Below are 22349 nucleotides of genomic sequence, written 5' to 3' on the forward strand. Positions count from 1 at the left end.
TAACCATTTTAGAGTCACTGTTTTGGTGCGGTTCTTATGTACTACTATCCTTGTAACATTTCAGCAGCTGACTTTTTTTTTTAGTACTTGCATGGTAATTTTAATTGTACCACATTTGCAATGCAAATATAGCAGGGCTCCAGACTACCTTTTGAGAGCAGTGGCGCCACTAAGTTGGTGGCGCCAGAAGCAGATCTGGTAGCGCTTGGGGTGGTGTGTGGGCGGTATTAAAAATAAAGATAATTAAATCATAAAATTATTATAGTTTTGCATTAATAAGTGTAGTTACTAGTAATATTAAACATTTCACTTTTCCGGTTGTCACAACGAAAGTTCGGTCGTCAAATTACGTTGCAGTTACGTAACAAACACGTATTATGGTTAGCTGGGACGTCAGTTGTTAAATTGATGAAGTGACAGCGCCCCCTATATTTCAGCTCATGCATCCCACTGTTATGTTGCTGCTCAACATCATAACACTCACAGAGAGCAGTGGTTATGAAACGGAGGCAGTGTAAACCCAGCACACTGTAACAGATCCTTCCTGCGGCGAATGGGTATTGACAGTTTCTGCAGTTTGGACGGTTCTGATCCACTTTGGGTGAGTAAATAAACAGTTCTACTGTCGTGAACTGTATTTTTCCGACTGTATTTTGTTTTCAGCAGATTGCCAAGGCTCACCGGGTTGTGTTCCGCAGCATGGAGACACTTGGCTGTGTCTCAAAACACAGCGAACAGCCTACCTAGGCATCATTTCGGGGCGTGATAGGCGCGTTTGGACAGTCGTTGTGGGGGTCAGAGCATTTTCAGGCATCAAATTCACGTCCGAGGAGTTGAGTTTGGGTTGAATGCGCCCATAACTCCGAATTTTGATGCCTAGGTAACATTAGACAGCTTAGTAGGTTTTGAGACGCGACCACTGTTGCTAAGCTAACCGGTTAGCGACACAGCAACTAACATACATGCATATAACTCTCTGTGGACTTTAATACTGTAGTGTTGATATTTCTCTTTGACAGTCTAACCGTCTCATGTCAGAGTGATTTATAACACGATCACCCGCTCAGTGTGTGTCGGTATCGCAGTGTGAAGCCGAAGAGTTGACTTGTCACTGCTCTGACTTGTTTTGGTTAGCTAACTCCTCTAATGCTAGTTTCTATTTAACTAGAGAACTTATGTAATTATTTGTCATATTTACAAAGAATTAAGTCTTGTTTATTTGTGTTCCAGTTTGTTCAAGGTCTGACAGGTCAGTGGATTATCAGTATTAGTTGTCGTCTGACAGGTTTAGGCAGGTATATTTTGCCCTTCAGGATCAGGGGGCCAAAACATTCAATTATGAATCACTGCATGCCAAGAAAACATGTTACTTTTCTTGAAATGCTCTCAGCTTTTATGTTTACATTGTTAGTCCTTTGTTTGTCGAAGGCTACAATGCAATGAAAGATTATCAATGAAAGGTTTGGAGGCATAGGGTGAAAAAAACAAACAAACATGTATAATAATAATAATGATGAAGGTTAACAAAGTAGTTTTTTTAAACATTGTTTTTTTTTTTTACAATATTATTTTTTTTTACAATTTTTGTATTACAATCACTCCATAAAATTAGTGCAGCATACTTAAGTTTAAGTAAATGTTTTCTTCCTTGTTAAAGTACTGGGAATTTGTGAAGTGTAGCTTTTTTGTTTTACATTAATTTAAAGGTACAGCAAATACTGCCATGACATTAATAACCTACAATTGGAATAATGTATTATTTGCTTTTATCATTTTTAATTTTCAAATGTAAAGAAAATGGCATTTAATGTCCTGGTCTTGAAAATTTATCAGAGCAGCGTTGTATTTATTGATCTGTTTTTCCCTTTTATTTATTGATCTATTATTCCTCCTCAGAGACAGGATTATGGAAAGAGATGCTCCCTACAGAGAACAAGATTAGATTTTCTTTGTAAGAAAAGGTTCTGTTCATTTTTCAGGCATGTTTTGAATGTCACTACTTGAAGGAGACTTGTTTTTGTCAAGAAGCTGAAGACTCTCTGCTCTGCTCTGTTGTGCAGAAAAGATCCTTGAGTTTGGTTCTCTTAAAAGATCTGCTCGAGTGTTTGTTCCTTGCACACATTATTAGATCTTTGTGTGCTTTGCTGAGCGGCCTAGAGCTCTGTGTCTACTCCAGTTATTACTTTGTTTCTAGGTTTTGTCCAAAGAATCTCCAGCGATGGGAGATGAAATGAAAACTTTTTTCCTCTCATGTCTTTTGTCCTCTCAGGATTGGAACCGGACATGGCGCAAACACAATCCAGACCTGACACCATGTTTCCAGAACACAGTACTGGTTTGGATACCCTGCCTCTACCTATGGCTGTTTGCACCGTTCTACATTCTATACCTCAAAAGAAATGACCGTGGATACATATGCATGACCCACCTCAACAGAGCCAAAACAGTAAGTATTAACAATCAGGATTCCGGTACAATGCTTTTTATGTAGCAGTGTGCTCTGCGAGGTGTTTCCTGATAGCTCTGCCAAGGTTAACAGCTGTTTCAAGGTCATGTGACTCTCCTCCAACAGGTTATTGGGTTTACCCTATGGCTTATCTGCTGGGCAGATGTTTTCTACTCTTTCTGGGAAAGAAGCCATGGTGCTACAATAGCCCCAGTCTACCTAGTCAGTCCCACAATGCTTGGCGTTACAATGGTGAGACACGTTTTTCACAAAAGGAAGTGCTGAATTTAACTATTTTGCTAGTCAATTATTCTTCGCTCTGCATTGATTTCATATTCAAATGCCATGAAAAGTTTCCTCTTTACTTGCCTCGAGCAAAGGGAAACAAGTTAAACAATTCTCCCATATATCATATTATTGTTTATGGTTTCAAAAGTTGTCTAGTCATGGTTTTTTCTTAGCCTGATGTTTACAAAATTGAAGTGTTTTGTAATTGGTTGTGTTTTAGTTGCTGGCTACGTACTTGATCCAGTATGAGCGGATGAAGGGGGTCCAGTCCTCAGGGGTGATCCTCAATTTTTGGCTGATCGCTATAGTGTGCGCTACAGTCACCTTTCGCTCCAAAATCCTGCATGCATTGAATGAGGTAAATATGACCGTTGCATTAAAACTCAGTTTTTGTAGTTCATAAACTTATATATAAATATATTTAATATAAAAACATAACAAATTTTATTTATCTCTTTGTATTTATATATATATACATAATATATAAGGGTATATATATACATAACTCATAAATATTCCATGGCATCTGTATTCGCAAATGATATAAGTGACCACTGTGTAGTTGCTACGGTTAGGAATACAAAAATTCCCAAATCTAAACCATGTATTATTACTAAACGCGATATGAAACACTTTAAGGAACAAGGTTTTTTACATGATTTATATAATTTTGATTGGGGAAAAATTTATCTTATTCCAGAAGTTGAATGTGCATGGAATTATTTTTATGAAAGTTTTACCTATTTTATAAATAAGCATGCTCCTTTTAGAAAATTTAGAGTTAAAGGTAGACATAAAGCATGGTTTACCCCCAAATTGTCAAATCTACTTCGAGATCGTAATTTGGCTTGGTCTAAAGCCAGAAGTACTAATCTAAATGAAGACTGGTTGATTTTCAGACAGTTGCGTAATATGTCCACTGCTGCAATTAGAAAGACTAAGGTTGACTACTTTCTTTTAGAAACTTAAAATAATAGAAATAATTAAAAAATTCTTTGGAAAAATATTAAAAGTCTCATTGGAAGTCATTCAAATTCAGATTCTCCATCATGTATTATTAAGGATTCATGTAAAATTGTGGATAAAGCTAAGATAATAGATTGTTTAAATGAACATTTTGTAGCCATTGGTTCACTTCATGAGTCCCAAAATTTGACCCATGTTAATCCTTAACTGTTTACTCTAGTGCAAATAATTTTAAGGTAGATCAATTATTTGATTTTAATCCAGTAACAGTTTCAGAGGTTAATAAGGCACTTAAATCTTTAGATAGTAGGAAACAGGCTGGTCCAGATAAATTGGATCCACATTTCTTAAACTTGGCAGCTGATATTATTGCGCCACCACTAACCTATCTTTTTAATCTTTCTTTATCTACAAATGAAATTCCTTCTATCTGGAAAACTGCTTATGTTCGGCCATTATTTAAAGGGGGTGATCCAACTGTATTGAATAATTATAGGCCTATTTCGAAATTGTCTATTTTATCAAAGGTTTTGGAATCGCTTGTAAATGATCAATTAAAAGAGTTTCTATCGTCTAAAAATGTCTTATCAGAGTTCCAATCCGGTTTTAGGAAAAACAACAGTACATCCACAGCAATTATAAAAGTATTAAATGATTTAATGGTTTCATTGGATAATAAAAACCATAGTGCTGCTCTTTTTATTGATTTATCTAAGGTTTTTGATCTCGTAGATCATGAAATTTTGAAGCAGAGGCTACTTAGCGTAGGTTTATCAGTAAATACTGTTGGATGGTTTGTTAATTACTTATCGGATAGATCTCAATGTATAAATATAGAGGGTCTCACTTCTAGTACTCGGAATGTAAAGATCGGCGTACCACAGGGATCGGTTCTTGGGCCATTATTATTTATTTTATATATTAATAATATTGGGAATAATCTTGTACATTCAAGTTTTCACCTATACGCTGATGATATGGTGACTTACTCTTCTGCACCAACATTGGACCAGGCTTTGAATCATCTTCAATCTGATTTTGATGCAGTTCAGCATACACTGAGCAAATTAAAACTTGTTCTAAATTTATGATGTTTTCAAAAAGAAAGTCTGCACATTCAAACTTATGCTCAATTACTACTCTTCAGGGTTTGGAAATTGAAGTAGTATCCAAGTATAAATACCTGGGGTTTTTAATTGATGATTCTCTTTCTTTTGGGCCTCATATTCAGCACCTTGTGATGAAATTAAAGTCGAAACTGGGCCTTTTTTTTAGAGTCAAGTATTGTCTCTCTCTTGCAGCAAGGAAGAGATTGGTAGCAGCTACATTTTTGTCAGTGTTGGATTACTGTGATATCGTATATATGCAGGCACCTAAGCATTGTTTACAGGCGTTGGATTCAGTTTATCATGGAGCATTAAGGTTCATCACAAATTCAAAAGCCCTTACTCATCATTGTTCTTTGTACTCTCGGGTTGGATGGCCGGGATTGTCATCCCGTAGACTTAAGCATTGGTATTTATTTATATATAAAGTCATTTTAGGTTTACTTCCCTCATATTTACAGCAGAATATCTTTCAATCATATTTCATCAATTGCAAAAGGACAGTCAGTTCTAAAGTACAGATAAAAAAAACTAATCAGGTTTGTTTGAAATGTGAGGAAACCCTTAAAGTGTAGTTTGGTCTTTGCTTTCAGCCTGCCAGTGTGAATGTGTTCAAGTATACCACCTTCTACATATATTACACCATGCTGCTCATCTCCCTGATCCTGGCCTGCTTGTCCGACCAGCTTCCGCTCTTTTCACAGGCTGTCAAAGACTTGGTTAGTGAACTTTACTTAAAGGTAGAGGTATATGAATGTTGAATTGATGGCCAATGTTGTGAATGTTTTTGTACAGAATCCATGTCCAGAGTTGGGAGCTTCATTCCTGTCCAGAATCACTTTCTGGTGGATCACAGGGTGAGCAAAATAAATGACTACATCTCTATCACTCTTTCTTTAAAAAAATAATTTTGCTCAACAAAAATCTAGAAGGTGCATTCTGGCTCATGTAATTTCTTGATCCCATTCATCCCATAAATTTCTATCTTCTCTCTTCTGTCTGTGTTAGGTAAAAGTATCGTTTCTGAAGAAGCCTTCATTTTTTGCTTGTGTATAAGCTTGTATTCAGACTGGATGTTTTTTCTTGATGTATGTTCCTTTTGTTTCCTCATAGATTGATGATGACGGGTTATAAAAGGCCTCTGGAAGAGAAGGATCTGTGGTCGCTCAACACGGAGGATAAGTCTCAAAGAGTGGTGCCACAGCTAGTGCGCCGCTGGGACCAAGAATGCAACAAGGTCAAAAGGTCAGAAGCGAGAGGCCACTAAATGCTAAAAAAAAAATGCTACAAAAATGACTAATCCTCTGACTGGGTTGTGCCTTTGTGTTAGGCCAGTAGACAAGACACTCTACTCCCCCAAAAGAGCAGCAAGGGCAGAAAAGAAGGATGGACAACCAATAGAAGAGTCAGAGATTTTGCTTGCAAAAACCCTTCAGAAAACTGGCGAGCCGTCTCTCTTCTGCGCTCTCTGCCGAACCTTTGGACCATACTTTCTTGTCAGCTCTCTGTATAAGATTATTCACGACATCCTGATGTTTGTTGGGCCAGAGATTCTCAGGTATGAATGTACAGCATCGGAATCATCAATTTCTTTTTTCCACATAGTATCGTTCCCATCTGTGCTGAGTCCAGCAGCAGTAGTTCTCTGCAGGGGAAAGTGCAAGTGTGCCCTCTGCCTTTTCACAGTCATGTGGTTCGAAATGATTTTAACTCTGTGGGAAGGCCACTCTGTCAAAACAACAGCTGTGGTTCTTAAAAGAGCTCCAGTGAAGAGTTAGTTTTGGCATGCTGAAAAGTTGTGCCATCAAATTGTGCACTGGACCATGTTTAAGCCCTCTCTAATCCTTTGAAAATAACACCTGAAGTCTCGGCAGTGAGCCTTTAACCAGTTTGCCCACTTTTCTTGCACTTGAATCCAGAAGAACAGCATTCTGCTGCGTGATTGACACATTAATTTATACTCATGTGAGTTTGGTCTTTTTTATCTTAGGCTGCTGATCCAGTTTGTGAATGATTCAAGTGCCCCAACTTGGCATGGCTACTTCTACACCACCCTGCTGTTAGTTTGTACCTGTGTGCAAACCCTCATTCTGCAGAAATATTTCCACGTTTGCTTTGTGACAGGAATGAGGTTGCGTACGGCCATTGTTGGTGCCGTGTACAGGAAAGTAAGTGGACTTTTGATTGCTAAAATGTCTGTAACATGGAGTAATATTGTGTTCATGCAGATTTGGAGGTTACTTCTTAGAGTTCTCAGAGATTCAAAAAATGCATGTCAAATGTGAATAATATGCCGTCTGTGCCAAGAGTCTCGTGGGCAGCGTGCCGACATATAGCACTGTTGTGCTTCGGGCGCCCTGAGTTCGAGCCCCAGCTTGTGGAATTTTAATTCCCGTCTAAATTACTGTCCTGTCCTAATAAATAAGGCAATAAATGGCAAAAATATAACTTTAAAAAAAAATGTGAATAAGCCATACTTTAACTCTCGGAACACAATTTTATTAAAATGTTTTTTAAGAAATATGGCTTTTAAAGTGCATATACAGTACCACTCAAAATTTTGTGGTCAATAAGATTTTATTTGAATGTTTTTTCGAAAATGTGTTGGTGCAAGAACATCATGCTCACCAAGGCTGTATTTGTTTGATCAAGAAAACAATTAAAATTTGTTGTGTTGTGTAATATATTGTAAAATGTATTTTGTTCATGTGATTTGCAAAGCTGTATACTATAAATGTACACTATAAATGTCTTTTACTGTCACTTTTGATCAATTTAATGCGTCCTTGCTGAAAAAAGTAATTTTTTTACATTTTCTTTTTCATTTAAATTTAAAAAAATGTATGGTAGTGTGGTGATTTTATAATATTTTCCTTTATTTTGTCAAGGCCTTGGTCATTACCAATGCTGCCCGACGAACATCCACTGTTGGAGAGATTGTGAATCTGATGTCTGTAGATGCTCAGCGTTTTATGGACCTCATCACCTATATCAACATGATTTGGTCAGCACCTTTGCAGGTTATCCTGGCCCTTTACTTCCTGTGGCAGGTATGTGCCTACACAAAGGTGTCTTGGCTTGTATGCTGATTCCATTACACATCACTAATACCGGTTTTTATTTATTTTTTTTCTCTTTTGTTATAAGAATCTGGGTCCTTCTGTGCTTGCCGGAGTTGCTGTGATGGTGCTGATGGTTCCTGTAAATGCAGTCATTGCCATGAAAACCAAAACCTACCAGGTTTGTACTTTTCCTTCTCAGCAGATTAATTTTCCTCAATTTCATTAATTAGATCATCTTTGTTAATCTGACTCGTTCACACACAGGTTGCCCAAATGAAAAGCAAGGACAATAGGATCAAGCTTATGAATGAGGTGCTGAATGGCATTAAAGTCCTTAAACTCTACGCATGGGAACTGGCATTCAAAGACAAAGTTTCTGCCATCCGAGAGAGTGAATTGCTTGTGCTGAAGAAGACTGCTTACCTTGGTGCTGTGTCAACCTTTACTTGGGTCTGCGCACCATTTTTGGTAGGTGGTGCCTTTGAGTTCTAGTCCTACATGGGCTTTTTCATTATTATGCCCACTTTTTTTGATGCTACCTTATGGTTGTGCAGTGACATTGTCGTCTTGTCTCTTTCACAAAGGTTGCCCTTTCCACGTTCGCAGTATATGTGTTAGTGGATGAACATAATATTCTGGATGCACAGGCGGCGTTCGTTTCTCTGGCCTTGTTCAACATCCTGCGCTTCCCTCTTAATATGTTGCCCATGGTCATCAGCAGCATGGTGCAGGTATTACTCTTTCTCTCTCTCTCTTTCTTTTTTAAAAAACGTTGAATGTGAACCTTGAAATACCTTAGAATGTGATTATAAGTTGTCACATCTCAAAAGTTTTTTGGGCTCTTTGTGAGCGGATCAAGAAGGATAGCTTGGTTAACACAGAAATCCAGGAACTTTTTTTTTTATGACTATGAAATGTATTTCTTCCATCAGGCCAGTGTATCTATGAAGCGTCTGCGTGTGTTTCTGTCCCATGAGGAGTTGGATGAAGACAATGTTGAACGGCCAGCCATCACTGCATGTGAGTCGAGTGATTCACAAGCACTTCAAATCTGGAATTAAACAAATGTGTCATTCTGTGGCGTGTATTTTTTAGTATGCTATGCATGTTTGACTCACAAAGCACTCCAGTCCCCAAACAGTTTCCACAGACTGACATAAAACAGCATTGTATGAGAGAGTAGCAGCTGTTCAGTAGATCTGTGGGTTTAAAGACATCCTGTGTGTTTTGATGTTCACTTAAGAGACTTAATTGTTGTTTCCTGCTCATTCAGCTCCTGACAGCATCAGGATTGTGGACGGAGCTTTCAGCTGGTCTAAAGACGACTCCCCTACTTTGAAGAGGTAACACCATTTTCCTTGTGTGTAAAAGAAATACTACATGATCCAATGAATAGCATTTTGTTCAGTGTTATAGAGTACTAGGGATGGGAACAGTACGGAATTTCACGATTCTGATGAATGATTCCATGTACAATTATTTTATTACTTTTAAAGAAGCACCAATTTCCTTCAACAATTAGTCACAACTAAACAAATACAATACTTTTGATAACACTTTTATCACTCTTATTTGAAGTATAATTTGTTATAATAAAACTATTTTCAGAATGTTTCTTTAACTTAATAAACAACCTGTCTGTGACAAGTCTTGCAAGTCTAACATAAGACTGATTAGTCATTTGTTTGCCATTTGAATAGGACTATACTGGTCATACAGTGTTTTTATTGTTGTATGCAACAGCAGCAGTGCAAAAGTCTGTTTATTAGGCAATAAATGCCACAGTTTACAGTATTTCAGTACTGTTTCTGCCAACGTTAGAACCATTATTGTAACAAAATGTCATGAAAATCAGTTGATTTTTGTGCTTAATATGCGTTATCATTTCCCAGCCCTATGTACTCTACACAAATGTTGTTATTATATTCAAGGCATCAAAATGACTTTTAGCATTGACATGAATATTGCGGTTACATAGAGCAGATCCAGTGAAACAGCTACTGAGGACGTTACAGGCAAGTACATGTGCATGAACCCCGATACAGGAGAGCATCAATCGCCAGAGGAAATGTAATCTGGTGAATCTCCACTGATATTAATGAGAGGGATAATGAAATTTGGGTTTCTGAATTGCTTTCAATCTTAGCTTAATTTCCATCTCATTTACTTCGAATCATGCATTGAACTGTGTAATTTGACTTGCATTATTGTTCACTCGGAGTACAATTCAATCAGTACACTCTAAAGGATTTGCCTGAAATCTTCAATCAACAATGAAGTGAATGAAGAAATCTGAATGAATGAACTCTTTTATACCTTCACGACACAATGCCACCTCTGTTGCTTGTTCACAATGTTGCTTGAACTCTTTCTTGCTGTTTGTATCTGTTCTTGTCTCAGCGCGTCTCTCTGTCTCTTCAGGATTAATGTGTGTATCCCTGAGGGGGCACTTGTTGCTGTGGTAGGGCACGTGGGTTCAGGGAAATCCTCTCTGCTTTCAGCTTTGCTGGGAGAGATGCAGAAGCAAGAAGGATCTGTCTTGATCAAGGTACAGACACAAGCTATGTGCTTGTGCTGGATGTTGTATTTCTTTATAGCAAGGTTGCCTGAAATGATTTTGTGTGGAAACAGTGGCTTTTTCCCAGTTAAAGGGTTACTATTATTAATGACAAAATTTTCATTTTGGGGTGGAGTAACCCTTTAAGTGCTTTGGTGAATTGAAGTTAAATAGATTATGTACTGTTTGCACTGGGGCTCAAATATTTCAGACCACTAGATTTTAAATTATTATTTAATATTTTATGTATTTTTTTTTTATTTTTATAAAATATTCATAGCTTTTATATTACATTGTTTCATTATATTAGCAGCATAACAATGTAATGAAAATTTTAATTAAAGTTCGAATTTCGTTATGTCTTAGTATTTGGTTTGTTCCCTTGATTGACATCAACTCCACATGATTTGAAAATTATCCAAAAATGTATTTATTTGATTTAGAAGTGGTTCATTACATGCCAAAATCTTTCTTTGTTTTGATTTATTAATAACAATGCCTTAAAGACATTTAAGGTTAAAATGAAGCTTAAGAACAGTATGAAAGAAAAACATCAGTTTTTCAAAGCGGTCCAAGAAATTTGGGCCTACTGTGTATTTGGATAACATTAATAATAGGATGATAAAGAAATGCACTGAGTATCTGATGTTTTTCAGGGCTCTGTGGCTTACGTGCCTCAGCAGGCCTGGATCCAAAATGCCACTCTCAAAGACAACATTTTGTTTGGACGGGAGGCAAAAGACAGTTGGTACCAGAAGGTGGTGGAGGCTTGTGCTCTCCTACCAGACCTGGAGATCCTACCTGGAGGAGACTCGACAGAGATTGGGGAGAAGGTAAATAAAGACTTTAGAACGATTCTTACACTTTGTCATATACAAGCACGATAGATTGAAGGTTAATGCTGCATGGTACCACACCATGCTTTTAATGCAACAATCTGACATTATTTAAATAGCACTCATTTGGGTTAATCATGTGACATTGTAATCTTAGGGCGTCAATCTTTCTGGAGGTCAGAAACAGCGGGTGAGCGTGGCCAGGGCTGTGTACTGCAACTGTGGAGTGTATCTTTTGGATGACCCACTCTCTGCTGTGGATGCTCATGTGGGAAAACACATCTTTGAGAAGGTCATCGGACCTCAGGGGTTGCTACAGGGCAGAGTAAGGCCATTTTAGCTATATATTATCCAAATATGTATACATCTCTTATAGAGATTTCACTTTACACACGGTACTCTTTCAGACTCGGGTTCTGGTGACCCATGGGCTGAGCTTCCTGCCCCAGGTTGACCTGATCTTGGTGATGGTGGATGGGGAAATCACAGAGATGGGTTCTTACACCGAGCTGCTGGGCAGACAGGGTGCTTTTGCTGAGTTCCTGCGTACCTACTCCAACACAGAGCAGGAGGAGGTGGAGGAGTCAGTGGGAGGTGAGGCTGGCCTCCTCATATCTGAACTTCTTTCATGCTTTCATGCATCTGTCCTTTCACATAGCTGTTTCCTCTAAATGATTACTATTGTTCACATTGTGTGTGATCTTTATTTTCAAAATTAATCTGTGTCTAGTGGTCTTTTTTTGGTCTGTATGCATGTGTTTTCATCTCCATTTGTTCTTATTTGTTGTGTCCCCTTTGTTGGCTCTTCAGGGGAGGCAGAGGACGAAAAAGGGAAATCTGAAGGTTTGAGGGTGCAATTTGTCCCTGGGCAATATAAATTGAATTGGCCTGGCTGTACTGCATGTTAGAATTAGGGCTTATTATCCTGGTCTGAGGCCTGAAATATTTGAGGTGTTTTAGTACTTTCCCACTTCATTACTATTGAACTATATCTCACAACCCTTAGATTTACCTTTTTACACATCCTTGCACTGTGCTTCATTTTGATGGAGTAAATGGTACCCCTTTTCATAGTAATAGAATTGGATCCCATCTCAACTCACTTGAGAGCCATGCAATGATGTGAGTTACTACATAATACATGTATGACACTTTTTGAGAAAATACACTACTGTTGGAAGTCTCTTATTCTCACCAAGACTGCATTTATTTGACCAATAAATAAATAAATAAAGCCTTTATGCAGAATGCGTTATAAAAGTAGTTATAATACATTAATTATGCCTTGTAATGTGTTTTACTATCTCATAAATAATTGTAACCACAGTGAATACATTATAACACTTATCAATTCATTGTTACACTATGCATTTTAAATTTAAATTTGTAATTATTTACGACAAGATATAATGTATTACAATGACCATTATGACTAATTATAATGCATATAATTCTTTGAAAAAAAGTTCAAAAGAATAACATTTATTTAAAATAGAAATTATATTTATAAATAAGATAACTTAATTTAAGATATCCAGGGAAACGTCTTTGTAATCTGTGCAGGACATATTTACATTCATCATTTTTGTTAGAATGGAGCACTGTGAATGACTTCAACCTTTGACCTTCACCAGTCTTGTCACTGTGTTAGTTCCTCATGTGTCCGAGGTGCTAGGCAGCCTGCTGGTGATTCTTCTAACCTTAACCCACACCTCTGAGCCTAAAACATTGATTTAGTGTCTACAGTTTTGATAGACTGTCTTTCATTTCAGCTGGCCTGAGATGTGTGGTTGCTTAGAAGCAAATTGACCATTCGCAAAAAGCTTGATTGACAGGCGATCTGCCCAATCAGAACGCAGAGATTATGCGCAGCCGCTGCTATCCGCCATCTTGCCCGACAGCTGCGGCCTGTCTCCATAGAAATACATGTTAAAACGGGGTAAAAATGATTGACTGAATTGAAACTTCTTCAATACAACTAAATATAAAAATGTGCGGAGGGTTAAGCTGTGCTGTTGTTGGCTGCCACGGTAATACAATAAACTTAGGTATTCCTTTAAAGTACTTGTTTTGGTACCATAAAATGGTACCAAAAATGGTCATGTCCGGCGCTGTTTGCATGGCTTGCAGCGCTTAAGTTAAATACTGAGTGTTAATAAAATATGTTCAAACGTGTCCTCTTATCATTCTGTGGACACAATCCCGTGAACTTCGCCCCGATCGGGAGCTGTATATATGCACGTGTGCTCATCAATACAGTGATCTGTCACGACACATTGAAGAGCCACAAAACGGTATTTATTGTTTGAATTTCTTTAAAAATGACTCAATTTAAAAGCTGAGGGTCCTGAGACCTTGTTTCATATCAGCAGTAACCTGTTGGTGTGTTGTCAGTTTTCTCTTTGCTCTGCGATGTATTTTTCACTGCGAACACGTGTGTAGCGTGAGAGCGGCATTGTTTGTCGGACATGGCAACAGTAACTAAGGGTGGGCGGGTTTTGCGAACGGTCAATTATAATTGCCTTTTATTGCCCCATTAAATAAAGCCATGTTTGTGCTCAAGTGCGGCTTGGTGTTTTATTACTGCTTGACTACAAAATTTGTTGCAAAAACATTGTTGCATAGGCGCTTTTGAATGACATGATTTATAGATAATAATGAGAGAACTTGTCTTCTGTAACTTAGAATTGTTTAAGGAGTCATCGGTGTAAGTATGGACATGGAAAAGCATGAAGCATGCAGGAAGATGCGTGTAATTCTGTCTGATTTAGTATATATTTTCTCATCCACAGAAGCAGTCCCACGGAAAGGACTTGAGAATGGAGGTCCTGCTGCCGTGTTGGGGTAAGAGATGACTCTGATTCATTTATTTGTTATGAATAAACACTGTGTCGAGGGCTGTCACGGTGTAAACACGCAAATCACCACAGAAAAAAGCCGACCGTTTACGATTAATTTTTTTTGAAAACCATCTTGCGTACTCTTAGAATAAAACGGACTAATATGTAAATCTCTTTAATTAAAACAATCGCTCTGTGGTTTGTCTGCAAATATTCATTATTCATTCTCCTTCACTACAGGCTAGCTGCTAAAACACTTTGATTAGAGCAGCAAAGCCTATTTTTAAAGGGGATAATACATAGCTAGATCTTAAACAGTGGATCGTTTAGCATTGTTATATATCACTGTAGGAGCCATTTATATTCACCTTTTAGATGGGTTAATTTAGCTATTACTCATTCTAGCCACTTGGGGGAGTATTGCACTGAGTGGCACGTCACTGGGAGTTGGGTATATTTACAGGTGTGGCAATTAGTTAGGGAAAGGTGTGGACGGTGGGGAACACACGGTTCTTACCGTAGCCGTGAGCACCCATTCCACCGACAGCACAACAGCATTTTATTAACACTGGGTGAAGTACCATTTTATGTAAAATACCCTTTTTTCTACTTTTATAATAAACGGGAACATCACCCAAAGAGAGCTAATGACTGGATTTGGGATCTTTCTGCTACGTGTTGAGAACACCATGCCATCCATGCCGAGGCTTATAGGATAGCCTCCACAACGTAAGAACCTATACGCTTCTGAATTGGACAGGAGTGTCCTGATCGTTTGGATATCGCAAGGATTGCCTGTCTTATTGGATTGCTTACCTGTCGCGGAGCCTGGAGGTCTTAATTGAAACACCTGTAAGTCTTCACGCTGTTATCCAGTGCAGACCGCAACCACGGAAAGCTGGTGGGTACACTTCAATATATTTCTGCCGATGGAATTGGAAAAAGGTGGATTTGAAATTGAATCTCGAAATTGAAATGTTTGGAATACTTTAAGTGCGGTGTTGTGTGTGCTGTTGGCTGCCTCCGCCTAAGTAAAGTTAACTGTGCTGTTTATTGAGCGCTTTGACTTTGACCCGCTTAACGCACAAAGATGAGTGCAGAGGAAGAAAACTTGCCTGATAAGGCTAAGACCGCTTTTGTGTCTACAGACGAAAATGATATTCCTGATAAGTTTAGTTCTGTTGTTGATGATTTGGGAAAACGCACAAGAAAATTAACAGTTAAGGGATTTACAATGCTGTTTGAAAATCTGCAAAAAAATCGGAAATCCCAAATTATGCAAGCTAATAAAATTAAGCAAAGGATTAAAGAGGTTCTTTCTGAGAAAAGGACATCTCAAACTGTGTTTGAAGTGAAGAAATGTTTAAGCGAATACATTACGTTGTGCAATGAGGCTTTAGAAACTCAAACTACTTTGCTGGAAATGCCTATGCCAGACCCTGAACATGACAAGCAACAACATTGGCTCACACAGAAAATAGAGGAAATCAATAAATTTGAGAAAGATGTGAAGAAATGGTTGGCCGATGCTGCCGCAAAAAAGGACGATGAGAATCCTGATGTGCGGTCTATAACAAATTTTGACATAAGGCCTGAAGATAGTATATCTAATGTTTCAAGTAAAGGGTCAAAACATAAAGATCACTCTTCTGTCCATTCAAAGGCTTCCAGCATTATTTATGTACGTTTAAAGGCAAAGGCTGATAGGGCTGCACTTTTACAGTCTGCAGCTGCTTTGAAAAAAATGCATGATATTGACGCTGAAGAAGAAGCCCTTCAAATGGAAAAGGCAAAGCTGAAAAGGAAAAAGGAACAGCTAGAGGTTGAGGCTAAGTTGGCTACAGCTAGATTGTCTATGTTTGAAAATGTGGCCTTCATTGAGCGTCAGGTAAAGATTCTGTCTGATCCTCTCTTTGGTGACTTACAGGGTACACCACCAGAGCCCTCCTTTAAACCCAAGAGCAGATATACTGGAAGAGGGCAAGCTACTGTTGCTGCCATCAAAACTGCCTTCGGACCAACTACATCAGCAGCTTGGCACCAACAGCGCAGAGGGCCAGCTTCACAGAAGAATGATGAAGAGTCATGCTGTGTGTGTAAGAGCCAGCATTCAGTTGAGAAGTGTTCACAGCTTGATGAGATGACACACAGGGAGAAATTGGATGCTCTGAAAGTAGGCAGAGTGTGTTTCAGCTGTCTGAGGAGAGGTCATATGAGCAGGGAATGTGACAAGCCTTTGACATGTGATATATGTAAACACAAACATCCAACTGTCCTACACACTGAATCTAAAACACAGGAAGTGTCAGTCAATAATGCACTTGCGTCATTGGAGACATGTGACCATATTGGGGCTGGAAGTGATGAATGTGTTCTCTCTATTGTGCCTGTACAGGTGAAGGCCAAGTCCGGGAGCACGATTGTGAACACCTATGCCTTTCTAGACCCTGGGAGTTCAGCTTCTTTCTGTACTCAACATCTCATGAGAAAACTGAATATTTCAGGAGTCAAGACTAGCATTCTTCTTCGTACTCTTGGTCAAGAGAGGTCTATAGACACATTCTTGCTTAGTGGTCTCAAGGTTTCTGGCTTGAATGAAGAAAACTTCCTGGACTTACCTGAAGTCTATACTCAGAGGACCATGCCTGTGAGCAGAAATAACATTCTCACTCAACGGGACCTAGAGGGATGGAAATACCTCGAAGGCATTAGAGTTCCCAGTTTTGAGGCAGAGGTGGAATTGTTGATAGGCATCAATGCGCCGAAGCTCATGGAACCATGGGAAATAATAAATAGCCAAGGCGAAGGACCATATGCTGTCAGGACTCTACTGGGGTGGGTCGTGAATGGTCCGCTGAGAGGTGGTGAGCCGTGCAAAGGCAAGATGGGTCGTCCTGCTGTCACTGCCAATAGGATCTCAGTCGCCAAGCTACAAGACTTATTGGTTGCCCAATACAATCAGGATTTCAATGAAAAATCAGACGATGTGTGTCTTTCCAGAGAGGATCAAAGGTTCATGCAAATAATGGAGTCTTCAATTCAGCTTGATGAAGGACACTACTGCTTTGATTTGCCTTTTAAGGCTGAAGATGTCATCTTACCAAACAACCACCGCATCGCAGAGCAGCGTCTCTTAAGTCTTTACAGGAAGTTCAAGAGGAACAAAAATTATCATCAAGAGTACACAGCTTTCCTCTCTGAAGTCATTGAAAAGGGTTATGCTGAGCTTGTACCACATCAGCAATTGAAGCGAGCTGACGGCAAGGTCTGGTATATTCCCCATCACGGGGTATACCATCCAAAAAAGAAAACCCTTAGAGTTGTTTTTGACTGTGCTGCGGTATTTAAAGGAATTTCATTGAATTCACAGCTGTTGCAGGGGCCTTACCTCACAAGCACCTTACTTGGTGTACTTACCAGGTTTAGACAGGAACGTGTAGCGTTGATGGCAGACATCCAAGCCATGTTCCATCAGGTGAGGGTGTCTCCGGAGCACACAGACCTTTTACGCTTCTTGTGGTATCCTGATGGCGATATAAGACAAGCTCCCATGCAATATAGGATGAGGGTTCACCTCTTTGGCGCTGTGTCTTCGCCCAGTTGTGCAAATTACGCACTGCGGAGAATTGTGCAAGACTATAAAGACAACTTTGAACCTAGTGTTCTGAACACAATACTCCAAAATTTTTATATGGATGATTGTCTAAAGTCTGTGTCATCAGAGGCCAAAGCCATAAAAATGGTGCATGAATTGACTGAAGCCTGTGCGAAGGGAGGATTCCGTCTGTTGAAGTGGACAAGTAACAGCAGTGAAGTCTTGGCCAGTATTCCTGAGTCACAACACTCCAAGACCATCAGGGGGCTTAATCTGGATCAAAAGGCAAGTCCTGTCGAAACAGCTCTTGGTCTTCATTGGCGTATAGATGCAGACGTTTTGACCTTTAGGATAGCCATAGAAGAGCGCCCACATACAAGACGTGGCATATTGTCTGTGCTGTCGTCTATCTATGACCCTTTGGGTTTTCTTGCACCATTTACTTTGCCTGTTAAAAGGATGCTGCAGGAGATGTGCAGGCTGAACATCGGCTGGGATGCCAGCATACCTTGTGTCTTCTCCGAGCAGTGGTCCAAATGGCTGGCTAATCTCCATCACATCGCTGAGCTCACAGTGGATCGGTGCATCAAGCCAAAAGACTTTGGAACACCTACTCACCTGCAGTTGCATCATTTCTCCGATGCCAGTGAGTATGGCTACGGAACTGCATCATATCTCAGGATGGAGAATGAGAGAAACCATGTCAGTATTGCTTTTATTTTTGGCAAGGCTAGGGTCGCTCCTTTAAAGCAAACAACAATTCCTCGTCTTGAGCTGACTGCTGCTGTCCTGGCCGTCCGGGTGGACAAGATGCTGAAGAGGGAGTTGCAGCTTGGTCTACACCCATCAGTATTCTGGACAGACAGCACAACTGTTTTAAAGTATATTGGAAATGAGACCAGGAGGTTTCATACGTTTGTGGCCAATAGGGTGGCTGTAATTAGAAATGAAACAGACGTTGCATAGTGGAGACATATTGGCACAAGACTGAATCCCGCAGATGAGGCATCCAGGGGTCTAAGTGCTGAAGAATTCCTTGCATGCGAGCGATGGCTGAAGGGACCAGAGTTTCTCTTGAAGGGGGAAGTGGAATGGCCTAAGACCATCATAGAACAAGCTTTGATCTCTGTGGATGACCCTGAGCTGAAGAAAAACCAACTGGTGAATGCCTTTGTCTCCTATGGTCCACTAAATGCAACAAAAGTGTTTTTAAGCTACTTTTCAGAATTTAAGAAGCTGAGAATGTCTGTGGCATAGATGCTCAGACTCCGAGACGTGCTTCTAACTTTGTCCCAATGGAGAAAGGTTCTTGAAGCCTCCGAAAGTATTGGCCATGACAATGGAGGCCAGAGAAACAACTACCTTTATGCAGAGATGCAAAGGGAAAAATTGGCACTCCGTGGACAGTCACTGACAACAGGTGACCTTGAGAGGGCAGAAGGTGCCATCATTTGCTTTTCCCAACAAGAGAGGTTTTCTGATGAGATTGCTGTTTTGAAAGACGGAGGATCTGTCAAACGAAACAGTGACCTCTACAAGCTGGACCCAGTGTTGGAGGACGGATTGCTGTGGGTGGGAGGAAGGCTTAGTAGGGCTGCCATGCCTGAAGTTGAAAAACATCCTGTCCTTCTTGCCAAAGACCAACATGTGTCCAAACTCCTCTTGAAGCATATCCATCAACAGCTGGGTCACGCAGGTAGAAATCACATGCTCTCTTTTCTCAGGAAGCAATACTGGATTACTCGTGCTAATTCTGCCTGCAGGAGGGCCATCTCTGAGTGTGTAGTTTGTCGCCGTCTCCAAGGAAAGACGGGGGTACAGAAAATGGCCGATTTACCAGTAGAGAGAATTGTGCCGGATTTACCTGCTTTCACAAATGTGGGTGTCGACTACTTTGGGCCAGTGGAGGTGAAGAAAGGCCGGGGCAGAGTGAAGCGTTACGGCGTCCTCTTTACCTGTATGGCAAGTAGGGCAGTTCATCTCGAAGTTGCTTATGCTTTAGACACTAACTCATGCATAAATGCCATTCGCCGTTTCATGTGTCGCAGAGGTCAGGCGACACATCTGACATCAGACAATGGCACCAACTTCATAGGAGCTGAGCGGGAGTTAAGGGAAGCCATTGCTGAGTTAGACCATCAGAAGATTCAGCATGCCTTACTGCAGAGTGGTCTAGCATGGTCCTTCAACCCTCCAGCTGGGTCTCACCATGGGGGGGTTTGGGAGCGTCTAATTCGTCTTGTGAAAAGGGTCCTTGCTTCCACGCTTAGACTTCAAATACTAGATGACGAAGATTTTCATACCATTCTTTGTGAAGTCGAAGCCATTCTCAATAGTCGTCCCATCACAAAGGCCTCTGACGATGCGAATGATCTCGAAGCACTTACACCCAATCACATTCTGCTCTTAAAGGCAAAGCCATACCTCCCTCCTGGGCTCTTTTGTAGGGATGACCTGTACATGAAGAGAAGATGGAGGCAGGTGCAGTTTCTATCTGACCTCTTTTGGAAGCGCTGGGTGAGGGAATACTTACCGCTACTCCAGGAGAGACAGAAGTGGATGAGACCAAAAATAAACAAATAAGACATCGTGGTCATAATGGACCCTGTCGCTCCACGAGGGTCCTGGCTGATGGGAAAAATTACGCAGACGTACCCTGACAAGAAAGGCTTTGTCCGCTCAGTTCAGCTGAAGACAAAAACGGGTCAGCTGGACCGGCCTGTAACAAAGATCTGCCTTTTGATGGAAGCCGAAGTGTCATAAATGAGGTCTTGATTAGATGATCCGACCACAGATGGGCTCCTAGGCTCAAGAGAAGATTTCACTTAGATTAGCGTTTGCACAAATGGCTCCTTTAGTTTAAATTAGGTAATTTGGGTAATTGTGATTAAATTAAATATTCACAATTATGGGGCCGGGGTGTAGGAGCCATTTATATTCACCTTTTAGATGGGTTAATTTAGCTATTACTCATTCTAGCCACTTAGGGGAGTATTGCACTGAGTGGCACGTCACTGGGAGTTGGGTATATTTACAGGTGTGGCAATTAGTTAGGGAAAGGTGTGGACGGTGGGGAACACACGGTTCTTACCGTAGCGTGAGCACCCATTCCACCGACAGCACAACAGCATTTTATTAACACTGGGTGAAGTACCATTTTATGTAAAATACCCTTTTTTCTACTTTTATAATAAACGGGAACATCACCCAAAGAGAGCTAATGACTGGATTTGGGATCTTTCTGCTACATGTTGAGAACACCATGCCATCCATGCCGAGGCTTATAGGATAGCCTCCACAATCACAATATTGCCCAGTAAATCTGCTCTGTGTAAAGAATTAAGCCATTATAGAGGTAACAGAACTTACTGTAAGCTGCTTTGAATCGATGTTTATTGTGGATGCTGTGCAAATAAATAATGAACCAAGTCAAAGATTCATTATTATTAGAGATGCCGAACAATGATAAACGATCAAATAAATGAATGAATGAAACTTAATCCTTACAAACAAATGGCCTGGGATCAAAGAGCTGCCACAGATAATATTTCCATATATGATTTTCTTTTATTTGTAGTATGAGGGCTTACAGTTTAATGCAAATCACTGTATATATTAAATCTACAGAGATCAATTATTAAGCCATATCTTATTTGAGTTGTTACCAAGTTTCAGTTTAACTTTAATCCGAGTTCAGTAGTGAATGTAGACATTTTATAGGCTATTATTTTATGTTTAGCCTATGTGATTCAAATTAAGATCGCGTTGGAATGATTAACGCTTACTGTATCAACATAGCATTAATAAAAAGCAGAGGTATTTCATGCAGACATCGATATGTGCTAACTTATGGCATCAGAGCGCAAGTTTAGAGCAGATGCGTTTACTAGCGAGCACTAAACAGCGCTGTGAGATCCAGAATGAAGCGCTGACTTTGAGATATGGCTAGGAACTATACTCTCATTCCGGCGCAATAATCAAGGAAATTGAGTGATATTACGCAGCGCCTGAAAGTAGTCCCAGCTAGGTAACTAGTTATGATATAGCTGGGGACTGCTTTCAGGCTCTGCGTAATATCATTGCGTCTGCTGCACTCATGGTACGGCAGCAAATTTCCTTGATTTTTACACCGGAACGAGAGTATAGTTCCTAGCCATATCGGCCTAGAAAATCGCAACTTTTAATTTTCAGTCGGTCTTAGTGCATGATGTAACTACAGAAGACTCTAGCTTTAAATAGGAAAATAATCGGAACTCTTTGGTCATTTTTGAGCGAGATGCTAATGGTCTAATCTGATTCAATGATCTATGCTAAGCTAAGCTAAAAGTGTTACCACCAGACCCGGAGATCGGCTGAATGGATTCAAAAATGGTAAAACTCAACTGTTTAACTCTTGGGGAGTTGTAAAATTAGCCTATTTCCAAAAAAAAGTCATGTACTAATAATATTTTTACATTATTTGCTAGCCTGCTCTCTGTGTCTCTGTAGGCAGAGTCAGACCTCTCTTAATGCTGCAGGCACAGGTAAAAACCCACAGAAAACTGAACTTGATGTTGTGGCCACAAAGAAGACCAAATCTACAGAAGCTGCCCGACTGACTGAGGCTGACAAGGCCAACACTGGCAGGGTATGAGTCAGCCATCTCTATGTCAG

At 39.9% G+C, this 22349-nt stretch overlaps 1 protein-coding gene across 2 annotated transcripts in view; it reads left to right on the forward strand.

The window, feature by feature from the left end:
• Nucleotides 1–460: 460 nt before the first annotated feature.
• The window catches only part of LOC306849289 (multidrug resistance-associated protein 1-like), a 29882-nt gene continuing 7993 nt past the window's right edge, over nucleotides 461–22349 (forward strand). Inside the window, exons 1-22 of one of the 2 annotated variants that reach the window (XM_079384219.1) lie at nucleotides 461–601; nucleotides 2270–2446; nucleotides 2573–2698; nucleotides 2955–3092; nucleotides 5400–5525; nucleotides 5602–5663; nucleotides 5920–6051; nucleotides 6137–6364; nucleotides 6797–6974; nucleotides 7695–7856; nucleotides 7954–8046; nucleotides 8133–8336; nucleotides 8453–8599; nucleotides 8801–8888; nucleotides 9142–9211; nucleotides 10290–10416; nucleotides 11082–11258; nucleotides 11419–11586; nucleotides 11669–11855; nucleotides 12072–12104; nucleotides 14054–14105; nucleotides 22185–22323. In XM_079384219.1, the coding sequence (XP_079240345.1) occupies nucleotides 554–601; nucleotides 2270–2446; nucleotides 2573–2698; nucleotides 2955–3092; nucleotides 5400–5525; nucleotides 5602–5663; nucleotides 5920–6051; nucleotides 6137–6364; nucleotides 6797–6974; nucleotides 7695–7856; nucleotides 7954–8046; nucleotides 8133–8336; nucleotides 8453–8599; nucleotides 8801–8888; nucleotides 9142–9211; nucleotides 10290–10416; nucleotides 11082–11258; nucleotides 11419–11586; nucleotides 11669–11855; nucleotides 12072–12104; nucleotides 14054–14105; nucleotides 22185–22323 (2862 nt within the window). In that variant the 5' untranslated portion in view covers nucleotides 461–553. The remainder of the gene's footprint in view (nucleotides 602–2269; nucleotides 2447–2572; nucleotides 2699–2954; nucleotides 3093–5399; nucleotides 5526–5601; nucleotides 5664–5919; nucleotides 6052–6136; nucleotides 6365–6796; nucleotides 6975–7694; nucleotides 7857–7953; nucleotides 8047–8132; nucleotides 8337–8452; nucleotides 8600–8800; nucleotides 8889–9141; nucleotides 9212–10289; nucleotides 10417–11081; nucleotides 11259–11418; nucleotides 11587–11668; nucleotides 11856–12071; nucleotides 12105–14053; nucleotides 14106–22184; nucleotides 22324–22349) is intronic. The other variant, XM_079384220.1, reaches the window with a different exon arrangement.

This window comes from Barbus barbus (assembly GCF_936440315.1).
Source record: "Barbus barbus genome assembly, chromosome: 3".
Lineage (NCBI taxonomy): Eukaryota > Metazoa > Chordata > Actinopteri > Cypriniformes > Cyprinidae > Barbus > Barbus barbus.